Raw genomic sequence first — 14,405 nt, 5'->3', positions numbered from 1 at the left:
AATAGAGACTGGATGTCCGACTATCAGCTAGAATTGTTGGGAGATAACACACTGGCTCAGGTGGAAAAAAACTCGTACCAAACTTGATGGACAAGAAAAAATATGTCATGCACTATCGGAATCTGCAACTATACTTATCGCTGGGCATGAAGCTGGCCAAAATACATCGGGTGCTGCTATTCGATCAAAGTCCCTGGATGGAACCTTACATCCAGTTGAACACGGATCTGAGAAAAAAGGCCACAAGCGACTTTGAGAGAAACCTGTATAAGTTAATGAATAACTCTGTATTCGGCAAAACCATGGCAAATTTGAAAAAAAAGTCGAACGTGAAACTACTGCGATCACACTAAAAGGAAAAACTCAGGAAGCTTTTAGCCAGCCCGGCATTCAATCGAAGTAAAATATTCGATAACGACTTGGCAGCGCTACACATGACAAAAAGCCATATCAAACTGAACCAACCCGTCAACATGGGGATGATCATTCTCGACTTCTTCAAACACTTGATGTACAATTTCTACTACAACGAGTTAAAAAAGCAATACCGTGACAGGTGCGAAGTGTTGTACATGGACACGGATTCCCTGCTGATGGAAATTCATACCGAGGATGTGTACGAGGACATGGCGAAACAAATGCATCTGTACGATACGAGCGATTTTCTCCCAAAAGACGAATGATGCTGGGACACCCATCGCGGAATACATCGGGTTAAGACCCAAGATGTATTCCATCAAGAAAGCTGATAACGACGAAATCCGAAAGGCTATGGTTGTGAAAAAAATACGTGATGAAACAGCACAACAAGCACACCCTCTTAAAACAGGCTCTCTTCAAGAATAAAACGTTCAAACACCAAATGAATGCGTTGAGAAGCAACAAACACAAAATCTACGGGATCACCCAACAAGACGTGTCTGTACCCCATGGACACGAAACGATGGATCAGCATCGATGGCGTCATGACTTACGCATATGGATACCAACAGTCAGTCTAGACCTCAACTCGGTGGGAGTTTCTAAGACCCCCTATAAAAGAAACTCCACTCGGCACGTCGAGGCCTAAATAGTCGTGTAGCCAATAAGAGGGGGAACATCGAACAATGTCTCACGCTCGGGGGACACTGGGTGCTGGGAGCGAAATTAAACCAAATAAACCCATAGGGTACCCTATAATAGAACCATCATTAAAATACTACTTCTCGAGTCACCACTGCAGCCCAAGATCGGTACATCCGGGTACTACATTTGCGTGATCGTACTGCTACGGGTGAGAGCACAGCAGCCAGGGTGCCTGGACTTCAGAGGATATCCAGTCAAACTGTACACAACAGGTTGAGAGAGATTGGACTGAGAGCCAGGAGACCGGATGTGGAGACCGTGCTACGTCGTTACCATCTCGTTCAACGTCTCCGTTATCTAAAACTATCCACTTGGTTGTATAGACATTTCCTTTCTTCTGAACTGATGTAAAAATTCATCACAAAAGTGTGGACGAGTTATACATGTTTGAAAATACAACATTTTCACAATAGATTTTGGACTTATGGGTTTCCTTTTTGGGATAGTAATGTTTTTTCTTCATTTTTTTATAACAAATATAGGGAAATTTGATAAATGACGCTAACTAATTATTTTCTATAATTGATCGGATGTAATGAACCAATCATCGATTATGAGATTTTAACCAATTCTCAACACTAATGCATACCTGAGCACCTTGTGCTGACATCGGAGATGCACAGGCAACCAAAATTTAAGTCCATCAGAATTGAAGTGATGTCGTCTCACTTCCGGGACCTTGTTATCAGTCACGCTGCACTGTTCTGTACTCTCTGAAGACAAAATATGAGAGACTGGTTCAGTCCATACAGGAGAGCGTTTCCGTAGTCCAGACGAGATGTCACAAGGGATTGCAATGTGTAAAGCTCATTTATGGTGTCTCCCAGCGAGATATTGCTGGAATATTGCTAAAAGCGACGTAAAACTAGACTCACTGAGTTAATAAATGTAACAATACGGCTGTATTGCTATCGTAAGTATTGATGTCTATGTACAACAGAACAATGTGTCTGAAGGAATACAATGCAAGCGATTTATAGCTGAACCAGCTGCATGACAGTCCTTCTCTTGTCCGTTTAAAGATCACATATAATCATGGTGTGTGTGTGTGTGTGTGTGTGTGTGTGTGTGTGTGTGTGTGTGTTACAAATACATAAATCACTAATTGGCATCGTTATAAATGAAACCCCGTTCCTAACACAACTCATTTCGATCTTTAATTAACTTAAATCGACCTTTTTGACAACAGTGCACAATTCTCTCCCGCGTACGAAATTTCAACCAATCAGAGGGGCGCGTCTCCGTGACGTCATGTGAGGAATAGATATGAGAGCCGATGTAGAATTCATGTACATTTCAGGGCGTAAAATATCTTGTTTACAGGTTTGTATAAACCTGAAATCGTGACAATTGTTGTGAAAAATGAAAGTTATGTGTTCTCACAATCTACTGTCATTTAATTTTGTCACCTGTTTTGCCTAGCTTCCGAGTTACAACTTGTTTTCATAGACGATTCTGTCAAAATCGCTTGGAGTCGCCCTTATTTGTTCGATCCAGACGCTAATGATGCCCATCGAATGCCGTTATTTAAAATATCCCCTGTAGATCTTGTTTTATTGTAATAAAGTATCAAAGCAGTGTAGGCTTTTTCAGGTTTCCTAATGCCTGGATGGTATAATTAATGACTGATCCAAATTGATCACAATTCTGTGTGTTTTTTTATCTCGATATTTAATCATGTCATCTAAAAGTAGACGTCCATTATGTATGATATTAAAAATAGACATTTGATTTATTTGAATCAGTAAACTAAACAACCCCACTTTGCCATTGCTAGAAGAATCTGAAAATTGACTTCGGTAAATACTGACTGACTGACTGACTGACTGACTGAATTTGGTTTTACGCCGCTTTTAGCAATATTCCAGCAACATCACGGCGGGGGGGACCAGCAATGAGCTTCACAAATTGTACCCATGTGGGGATTCGAACCCGGGTCCTCGGCGTGACGAGCCAACGCTTTAACCACTGGGCTACTCCACCGCCCCACTTCGGTAAATAGGTACATACAGTTTAACACACAGCAAATGCTTATGTGTATTTCTTTTGCAACAATGAAGTTCTGTTCCTATTCTCAAAATAGTGTCGGCCCATAAGTTTTCACATGCAATTAAAATTGCATGCAATACAGCAATTAATACTCCCTTGTTGTAACCTGTGTTATGTGGTATAAACCTACAAATGTTATTTGTCATCATTCACTTGATGGTCAGTTAATGAATTTACAACAGTTATAATTAGTGGTAACACCACTTAGATTACCCGACAAAGGTTCCCAGAAGAATTATCAGCCGAGTTACAAAATCAAACATCGATCAAAGGATTAACCGATAACACGCTGATTGATTAATTATGTTTATGTTGCACAGTGGATTTGTTATAAGGTAGTGTTTATATCTATGTAGATCTACTAATCTATACTGAATACACTCTGTCGTAAAGTGTCTGTGTAAAAACAACGTCCTTCTTTCAAAGGATTAAGCGCCAATGCATTGATTGATTGCTCATTATTGGCTAACTAAATTAGATTCTATTGTTTGTTCATAGACTTTACCAAAGCTTTTGACTGCATTAATCAGCAAATATTGTTTAAGAGTCTTGTGAGCATTGGTGTGAACGGGAAATTTATGAAATTTATAATCAAGATGTACTCATCATTATGTGCTTGTGTCAGAACTGATACTGGATTATCATCTTATTTCAACTGTTATGTTGGCACAAGGCAAAGATGTATTTTATGTCCTCAAACTTTCATTATTTTTATAAATCAGCTATCACAAATGCTGGAGATTTATGGTGGAAGAGGTATTTTCATATCTTCACAAGCCAAGGATGTTTATTCTCTCCTATTTGCTGATGATGTCTCATCTGTATCTGACAGTGCTATGCAGCTCCAAAGGAAAATTTATTTTGTTGAAAGGTTTTGTGCAGAGACTGGAATGAAGGTGAACCTGAAAAAGACTAAAATAATGGTATTTCGCAATGGAGGTCCGCTCAGGGATTATGAGAAGTGGTTTTTAAATGGAATACAAATTGAGGTTGTTAATATGTATAGATACTTAGGTATTATGTTTACTCCAAGATTATCATGGACAAAAGCGAAAACTTGTTTATCGTCTCACGCGAGGAAGGCCATATTTTCTATCAACAATTATCCAAAACGTTTTGGATATATTAACCATCATAAATTGTTTAAGATATTTGACTCTATGAATGCACCAATACTCTGTTACGGATCTGAAATATGGGGAACAAGCTACTGTAAAGTTATTGAAACTGTGCACACCAGATTTTGCAAGTCATTTCTTAAAGTTAGTAAACTACCAACAACAACATGGTTCTGGGAGAGTGTGGAGAGCTCCCTCCAGTATCAATATATCTCAAGAGCAGTCAAGTACTGGTGCAGACTGATACAGCTTCCACGAAACAGACTTCCTTATCAGGCATATGTAATGATGAAAACTCTCGATGATAATGGTAAAAGATGGGCTTCTCATATTAGGCTGATATTATTCCAATATGGATTTGGTTTCTTATGGATATCTCAAGACATAGGCTGTATATCCATATTCATGGTAATTTTTAAACAGAGATTCAATGACTGCTTCACTCAATACTGGCATGCATCACTATTTTCGTCACCCAAATGTTAATACTATTCACAATTTAAATCATCTCTAAGCGTCGAAACCATATTTAACCAGTGAATTGCTACGAAATCAACGTAAAATCATAACTCAGTTTCGGTGCTGTAACTTCACACTCGCAGTGGAATGTGGCCGTCATACAAACACCCCGTATAATGAACGTCTCTGCCTTTTTTGTCATGCTGCTGGCCTTGATTACATCGAAGATGAACTTCATATTTTATTAATATGTCCAAAATATTCCCAACAAAGATCTGATTGTTTTTCAATACAACTGACTCAACCACCGATTCCTTCATCCGATTGTTGCCACCGACAATATACTGACCTTCTAAATTTGGATTGCCGCTTTTAGCAATATTCCAGCAACATCACGGCGGGGACACCAGAAATGGGCTTCACACATTTTAAAAATCATTGAGTAAATATCTTCACGTGAGTTCGCCGCTTGAACCAATGAATAACCGCCCCTCGGAAAATACAAATCAATACTAAACTTTACTTAGCTTTACTCAGTATGTATTTACTTTTGCCAAATGTATGTATTATGGGCCTTGGGCCTAAATTACCGAATAAACCTGTCTGTCTGTCTGTCTAAATTACTTTTTTTAAGGAATGGCGGACACTATGCAATTAGTTGCCAGCTGTGCAATCTTGGGTGACCAATGAGACTATACACCAATGTGAAAAACCTGAAACGATGTATCACTTTTTCGCATATTAAACTGTTAAAAGACACATCACTTGGAACAGCTGCAGAGGAATGGCATATCACTCGTTTATGTGCATATTGATGGATACATTCCTCGAACAAGGTAATAGCCTGACATTGTTCCTATAACTTTAATCTGTTTTAATTTTAATATTTGCATTTTGTTTTTATTCATTTGTCGTAGCATGCAACAGAATCAATGTTTTCGCCGTGAAGTGTAATGAGACAGACAACATACACTAGGGCGTGTGCGGCGGCCTGTCCCGAACATCCGATTCAAACTATCAAAAATGTGTAGATATTACATTGTCCTGTTATAAATTCCCTACAATGTATAAGTATCAGCAGATCGCCTCTGGGAGTAATTGACGGAAACGCAACGATCGGCATGTCTTGGTTGGCGTCAAGAAATCAGCCAAATGACGAGCTTGTTGCACATTTTATAAACAACTAACGGAAAATCCTTCCTCAAATGACGTCACTTCCTGTTCGCTGCAGTGCTCTGGCGACAGAGTTACGTTACCTCTTTGTGGTTTCGTTAGCGGGCAAGAGTGAAGCAGGCGACTTTTTGGCAAATTTTAATCGCTTGGTATTAATTAACCACAGGTTTTTAAGAACAAATGTGGTGTTCCGCTTAAGACTAACCTCACGTCTTTCATATGTAATGGTTAAAAGAGTACAAAAAACAAAAGTTTATTTGTTCTTTAAAGACCAGTGCCAGACAAATCACCATTAGTACCATTAGTTGATGTTTTCTCATCATCAACCCCCCTCTCTCCAGGCAGAAGGACTTATGCAGACCAAAATGTTAATTTCTATAACATCATGTTATATTCTCGATATATCATTTGTTTAACACAGGTGTGTATCTTTGACATCCATGCTGACAGAGGTGCTGAGATAGAGTCTTCACTACAGAGTCAGTTTGGAGGAGACAAAGTGTCCTTCTCGCTGTGCGATGTAACTGACGAACAAGGTTTTAAAGGTATGGAGTGAAATGTTACTTATTCACATTATTTGCTTTGGCAATGAAATAAAGTGTAAGAATTAACGCATTGTGAAACATTTCTATCGTTGTTTCCGCTAAACCATAAATGTGCATGAATTATGAAATAACGTTCATGCAAAGGATGGTTGTTGCAGAACTGGCAAGTCCTAAACACGATTGTAAGAATTTATACTGATGCTTGGTATTTGCTTGCTGACTCGTGACCATAATATCTGTCTCTAACATTATCCCCAAAAGGGAATAATGAATGTTATAGATAATGTTTCTGCTTTGACATGACAGAGTCTTGAAGAGGTGTTGTTCCGTGTGTAGCAACAGTAGTGTTCGATCAGTTTTACTGTCTTTAAAAAACAATAATGAACCCGTCTCAATGCATGTCCTTCTTGGTTTCTCAGAGGCCTTCGATGGTGTCGTGGCACGCCATGGACAGGTGGATGTCATGATCAATAATGCAGGTATCCTCAGCAAGAAGATAGACATTGACAAGATGCTGATGGTTAACCTGGTAAGAGAACATGATTCAATATGACCTGTATATGATGGTCAACTGTATTTGTTCAGGTGATCCTGGCACAGTCAGGCTGGTATGACTCGTCATCAGCTCAGAGACCTTGGCCCTTTTACACGCACCCCAGACAGCGAATGGGTTTTCTCCCGGAAGTGCTGCCTAGTCGAACCCACCAAGAAGTTTCCAGAGAATATGAAGTCTCCCCATCACTGCAGCCTTCTGCATTACCCAGAGTGTCAGCAGGGCTGAGAAGCCACTATCCTGATCTGCGCCAAGAGATCAGGGTCTCCTTTCACGAAGCAACCTTTACTGAGGTTAATCTTAACTCCCATTAACATTGCACTAAGGTTACCTTAGTGACTTAAGATCACCTTAGTCCTTTGTGAAAGCAGGCCCAGCAGGTACCATACAGATTTAAATACAACTGTAGAAAGGCTTTCGTACATGTAATTGAAACACATGAAAATGTCTTCGCAGGGTGGCACCATAAGAGGTTCGAACCTCGCCATCAAGCACATGAGGAAGGATGAAGTTGGGGAAGGTGGAGTGGTCGTCAACGTGTCCTCCATTGCAGGTAGGTGGTGTTGCCTCCGTGATCGAGATAAATAAGTACCAGTAAGATGATAAAGAACCACTGTATACTCACGTCTCCTATTCTCGCGGGTTTCCTATTCTCTCGGTAAACACGTTTTCTGCCGAAATCGCTGATACGCGACACCTAGCGGTTGTTTACCTTGCCGACCGGTAACTAGGAAGTGGCCCAAGTCTGCGAGTGATCAAAATCTTGCAATGTCACGAATATTGGTGAGTTTAAAAGAAAAGAACCATAACACCTTGTTTGTTATATGCCAGGGGTCAATGATATTTACTCTGTCACGATGTTGCATCTCTATCTAGTTAAAAACTCATACAAAAATATTCAGTCTCCAGCAAAAACATCGTCTGCTACATTACGACCTATTGACACATAGAAATCACATGATTGTCACATGACTTCATTTTCGCGGGCTGTGAAAAGTATGGAAACATTTAAAGGCCATATAATGGAAGTGGGCGCAATCACCGTTGTTAGGCTTTTGTAAGCTAGATATATGTGTCGTTTACATAAAATTGAATAGTTTTCTAAAGAGTAATTGATCAAAAGAATATGATATGATATGAATTTCATAATAAAGGGTAAATTTGTGGGAACAAAGTAATAGAAAAGTGACTTCATAAAAAAACAATTGTTTATGTCACGACTTCTACATTCATTACGTTTTAACATAGAATTTATGTTGATACAACAAATACAAATGCATATATCGATATCAAAAGGGATTTTGTATTTGTCTTTTAGGGAGCAAAGGGTCCCGGTAGGGTAAAGAAGCCATATGATAAAGACAATCTTCTAAAAGCGTACGAGGCTACCACTACAGGAATGTCAGTCTATAGAGCTTCACGTGTCTATGACGTCCCCGAGTAAACATTGAGGGATCGAACACGATGTAATGTGGCTCTGGACGGGACACCTGGACCTGATAGACTCTTAACAACTACAGAAGAGGAATCTCTGGTTAACCATGTGAAATACATGGCGGACATTGGATATGGTTACTCTAAGAGCAACATCCAATATCTTGCAGCCGACTATGTCAAGTCAGTTGGCAAATATGTTCAGGCTAGCCATTCCTTAAGTAACAAGTGGTTCTATGGCTTCTTGAAACGTTGGCCAGATCTGAAGTTAGCCAAACCACAGAAACTGCATTTAGCCAGGGCAAAGGGTGCTTCAAAACAAGTAATAGATAAGTACTTCCGTGAGCTAAAAGCTATTATGACGAGGCATAGCTTCAACAGTTTGCCTGAGCGCATCTTTAACATCGACGAAACTGGTGTGAGCACAGAACACACTCCATCTAAGGTTGTCTGTGGAAAAGATTCCAACCCCCAAGCCATCACATCACCTAGATCGGCAAATGTCACCATCATAGCCGGAGCGAACGCGCTAGGAAATTATGTTCCTCCTTTTTACGTTTTCCCAGGTAAACGTTGGTCAGACGATCTCTTGACAGGTGCGCCAGTCGGATCCACCGGGAAGATGTCGCAAACTGGTTGGTCGAATTCAGCCATTTTTGAGACCTATGTGATGGATCATCCTACACTGATCCTTTATGACGGTCACAAATCACATATATCTCTGACGCTAACCGACTGGGCAAGGAAAAGAAACGTCGTTCTTTTTTGTTCTTCCACCACACACAAGCCATTTGACTCAACCTCTTGATGTTGGAGTATTCGCTCCTTTCAAGAATCACTATTACAGGGAATGTCAAACATACCTTCACAACAACCCTGGGGTATCTATCACAAGATATGAAGTCGCAGCTTTGTCAGCGCAGCCATATATTAAAGCGCTATGTCCAGCCAACATCACCAACGCGTTTCGGAAGTCGGGAATCTTCCCGATTGATCGAGTTGTCATAGGTGAAGCACTGACAGCACCAGCGATTATTTATCCCACTGATGTCTTCACAGAAAATCCGGACACGTCTACTACAGCTGTTAAAACAACATCGTCTGTGGTCGTCCCTCCGACTTCCGCTGGCACCGGTGATATAATTGGCAGTGTCAACGCTCCACCCGTGACAGTGTGCGAATCACGGTTGTCGACTGATACTTCTACTCTTGCTGGCGATTTTCTCGAAACGAGGAAAATTAAAACAGTTGTCTAGAAGAAATCCAGGAGGAAGTTTGTTCGACCATACAAGTCCGTCACTGGCAATCTCATGAAGAAGGCAAACACTGACATCTTGAGGAGCAACGCAGAGAAGCAAAAATCTAAACACTTCTCTTCATCTGCATGTAAAAAAGCGAAAGTTTTAGACAGTAATCACAATATGTCATCACGCAAGGGGGAAGTTGTGCGACCTTCTACATCAGGGTTGTGTGTCAACAATGGTGCCATCCCCGTATCTTCGCCGGAAATCAGTGACGACAGTGACGCGTCATCACTCGCAGAGGAAGAAAAATGCTGTGCGTGAAACAAGTTTCAACCTCAGGAACTTCGTAGATGTCCCCAAATTGTCTTTGTGAAGTGGGGAAAATGCGACTTTTGTCCCCATTGCACTCATCTAGTCTACTGCTCGGAAATTCGAGTTTTAAGACGTCACAGCATATTCCGATGCCCTCACTGTTTATGTGAAGAATGATTGACAAACTTGACTTTTCATGTAAATATTTTCACTTTGATGACTTCTTCTTTGGAATTTATCGTTTTCAAGTTATCTTGCCTTATAATACCGACTTGGACATATCAGATCTTTCACCCGTGCTTTCCGACAGGATTTCTCTTCCATACACTCCACAACGTGACTTCTTAGTTATACCGCGAGAATGGGAGAAGCCTCATTTTGTCAATGGCGGATGGCATTGTTTATCACCGGGCTCACGAGTGGTGATTTACCTGATGGATCTAGCATCTGATAGATGTAGATGTTAGAGGAGAAGGCCCATAATTTAAAAACAACAAGCATTCATACGGTAAGAATTGTTTGTGTTATTTTTTCAGCCGATATCCGTAAGTACCGCGAGAATAGGAAACGCCTTCCTACGTTTTTCTAGGTTTAGAGCCGATCTTCACTGTCCCAGCTTATACAGCAACGAAGACCGGGGTAGTTGGATTCACAAGATCCTGGGCAGTGAGTATAGCCGTTAAACATTATTCAGAACCGCTTTCAAAATATCAAATAGCTGATTTACATAAAGTGTTTACATTTTTTCGATCCTAAAATAAATGAACAATATTAATACTTTCTGCTCATTTCTTCATAAATACAAAACATGCTGGAAACGAAATCAGTGACATATTTCAGTGCAATCCACACACAATTATCAGCAAATCAGAAAAACAGAAATTAGTTAGTGGTCTCGCATAACTGTTTGTAGACTGACGTTTCTTTTGCTGTTTAGTATATTTGTAGACTCTGGGGAACATAAACATGATTGGTTAGCTAACCATTATCTTAATGAATCACTAAGGATGTGTTTATTGGATAATGTACCGTCATGTGGTGATGTCCAAACAAGCAACACGAAAAACACACAGTTTCAAGCATGCTATCCTTAACGGCACATTGGACAACAGGAAACTGAGAAGGGACCACCTATCGAATTGGTGCATTGTGAGAACGTTAATTTTTCCAGGCAAATCCCTATCTGAAAGAAATGGGCTTGAGATTCTGCTTGGTGTGCCCCACAGCATTCACATCGTTTATAATTCCTGATCCAATGACACAAGCGTTCTATGGTGAGGACGCGATGAAGTCTATGGAAAAAAATTGCCACGAAGGGTAAGTATCCTCAGTACTTGACATAAACATGCTTGTCAGAAGCTGCTGGAATGTTGAAGGAACATGTACTTATACATTTAAATTAGATTCAGCTTGCAATGAGTTTCTAAATGCCAGAAGTGTTAGAAACATGACACGCAAAAGAGGTTCTGTAGAACGTGCAGACTTGTTATTTGATTGTGATTCCGTCGTTTTATGTTCGTTTGGTTTGGTTTTTGTTTCTTGTTTACTCTACAGAGATGACCAAACATCCATTGAGAAGCTCTCTGGACACACCACTGTCATCTGCAAGAACCCCAATTTACAAGGTTCACGACTCGTGTTTCAAGGGCAGACAATTTAATGCTAGTTCCTGCAAAAAAGTTGCTTTCAGTGAACTATCTCAGAAAACTGTCGTCGGATTGTTTCCGTCTGCCCATCAGTTTCGATTAAATGGCATCGTAAGGCATTACTGTAAACGTTTTGACATCAGTGTCGAGTGTCAGTTGACGCAAAAGTTATTCCATATATTGTTATTGGATAATATATGTCAAAGATTTTGAGGTATATCTTTTTCTGAAATCCTTCCCATTTTACAGAGATACAAGTCTTTGTACATCATATGGTAGACCGCCTCTGTGGGATAGTGGTCAGAGCGTCCAGCCGACGAGCGGAAGGTCGCAGGTTCGATCCCGGCCGCGTCATACCAAAAGACGTTAAAATATTTTACTTGTTGGTCCCTGCCTGGCGCTCGGCATTAATGGGCACAACAAGGACTGGTCGGCTCGGAGTCGATATAAAGTGTCTGAATGGGTATTCATACCTTACTGCGGCATGGCATGAGGGGCGATCAAAACGTGTGTAGAATCACCAAGAAAACGGTACAAATACAGTTATGTTTATGGTTTATTTTTCTACATATTATTTGTCAAGCTCAAGCAATTTAGTTTTGCTATGTTCCAGTCTCACGACCACCATTTTGTTTGACCTTTATCTTGGTACCACCAAAACGCAAAAACTACAATAAATGCATCAACAACTTCTGGAAACAAACTATGCAAGAGATATTTTGTGTGTTTGAGATTGATAGACGTCCCCTAGAATCACACTTAGATATTAAATTTAATAAAAAAGCAATTTGAAATTATAATCGCTTGTTAAAGTGACTCCCCCCTTCAAGTTGACTGAAACAGCTTGTCTTGAAGACACTACCCATCCGACTTTCAGATGACGTAATCATAAGGGCATAGCTTATTCTTATGTTTTCTCTATGCATACATGATGCCAAGGGTTCAAACTAAATACAGAATGGTCACACAAGTGTCAGCTGACAATATATTGTATACAGTGCCAGCTTGAATATCTGGACACAATGTTTTTGAAAGATTAAAATGGGGGTGTCCTTAAAAATAGCCCCCGACTAAATATAAATCAAGCAATCCAAATCTTTGACTGTTGATCATCACAGGAAGTCATCCAATACTATACTGAACATATTTAATATGACATTATCTGAGGGCATATCATTATCCAAGAGGTACCAAAAGACAAATCGTTTTTCATTTTCTACAATTTTGTTAGAAATATTATACCCCAATGTGATGTGATGACAAATATCTGGTTAACCACATTACCCACACATGTGTCCTTCAAAATAAAATGGAAGCTTTTCAAACATTGGACATCGAGAATATAGTTAGGCTACGTACTTTTTTGATCGACCCTCCTGTCTCAGTGACAGACAGACACATAACACGCATGCACGTCGTCATATAAACAAAATAGTCGTAAGCGCGACATTAAACCCCATTTCGCCTAACCTCATACATATGCATGTAATATATACATGATATTTCATATGGTTACGCCTTGTATACTAGCGAGGGGGAGAGGAACTGTTGTGGTGTAAATGTAACAGTAAATGACGTAAATGTTTGACCTTAGATGATAAAACAGGATAGAGGGGCGGTGCAAGTTAGTTAAATTAACAATGTCAACATCTGGTGGCACGACCATTTCAGTTAATTTTGAGAAGCCGAGGCGGGGCACTGAAGACACCATATGATTTAAAGGATGGTCCAGTTTAGATATCAAAATAAGATAGCGGTACCGGCTGGTTCTGGTCTTACTCGGTTCAACTCATCCCAGACTTGTTCTGTGTGGACGAGGTCTAGGGAAACAGCCAGCCATGTCAGACAAACGAGATGTAGCACATTGGCTCATAGCTTGTGTTTCAGATAAACTGATGTGAGACCAAGCGGACGTCTGTGTCATCCTTAATTTGAAGCAGGAAGAGTTCTTGGTCGCCGTTTGAAGATTGATAAATTGATTTGTGTAAACTGATATCAACGATTTTGGGTAATATTGATGCCTCATATTTTTCAGTCCAAAAGACATAGCTGCTTCAGTTATTGATCTGCTGGAGGAGGATGACAGTAACGGCACCATAATTCACACGCGTTCCAAAGGACAGAATCGCAGAGTGAAGATAGAGGTGACTGATGAATCAACTTAAGGAGTCACTCTCAAAGACACTGCCAAACAGTTGGTCATTAGAGAGGTTCTGACATCGATTGGCGTGAAATTCTGCACAGCAAAAGGTTATGTTCATTTTTTAATTAAAAACTATGCTGAATCAATATCACATACTTATTGATTTTTCAAGTAAACGTTATGCTGTGAATAAGTGTAACATCAGGCCAAACACATATTCTACAGCAGGCTTAATTTGTAAGGTATTCTAAATGTCGAAGTCAATTTATCCTTGACTTCATTTGTACATTCATGCCGTACAGCAATCATAAATATAAAATCATTTATATAAAAGGTATTCTAAATGTGGAAATCAATTTACCCTTGACTGCATTTGTACATTGGTGGTGTACAGAAGTTATAAACTGGTATCTTTCCAGTCGTGTGTTAATTTTGCATGAATCGTTGCAAAATAAAAATCAAATATTTCATCGAAGAGCTTGTTCTGTAGGCTAATAACTTTCCTCGAGGTGATTCTCAGGTTGTGTCTCAAGAAGACTTTTGATGCTATATGACTGGATTGTCTGGTCATGACTTGATTATTAACAGACAGTCGTCATGCGGG

The 14,405-nt window shown here is 39.9% G+C and overlaps 1 protein-coding gene across 1 annotated transcript in view; it reads left to right on the top strand.

Moving 5' to 3' along the window:
- The window catches only part of LOC124284256 (15-hydroxyprostaglandin dehydrogenase [NAD(+)]-like), a 35,389-nt gene extending 21,566 nt beyond the window's left edge, over positions 1 to 13,823 (top strand). The window contains exons 2-7 of the mRNA XM_046720324.1: positions 6,346 to 6,469; positions 6,889 to 6,998; positions 7,479 to 7,575; positions 10,602 to 10,678; positions 11,184 to 11,329; positions 13,694 to 13,823. Coding sequence (XP_046576280.1) covers positions 6,346 to 6,469; positions 6,889 to 6,998; positions 7,479 to 7,575; positions 10,602 to 10,678; positions 11,184 to 11,329; positions 13,694 to 13,823 — 684 coding nt within the window. The remainder of the gene's footprint in view (positions 1 to 6,345; positions 6,470 to 6,888; positions 6,999 to 7,478; positions 7,576 to 10,601; positions 10,679 to 11,183; positions 11,330 to 13,693) is intronic.
- Positions 13,824 to 14,405: the final 582 nt, after the last annotated feature.

Source organism: Haliotis rubra, unplaced genomic scaffold (assembly GCF_003918875.1).
Source record: "Haliotis rubra isolate DU_JTF1 unplaced genomic scaffold, ASM391887v1 Scf332, whole genome shotgun sequence".
NCBI lineage: Eukaryota > Metazoa > Mollusca > Gastropoda > Lepetellida > Haliotidae > Haliotis > Haliotis rubra.
Note: the sequence above shows the minus strand (reverse complement) of the source record. Positions and strands in the feature narration are given on the sequence as shown.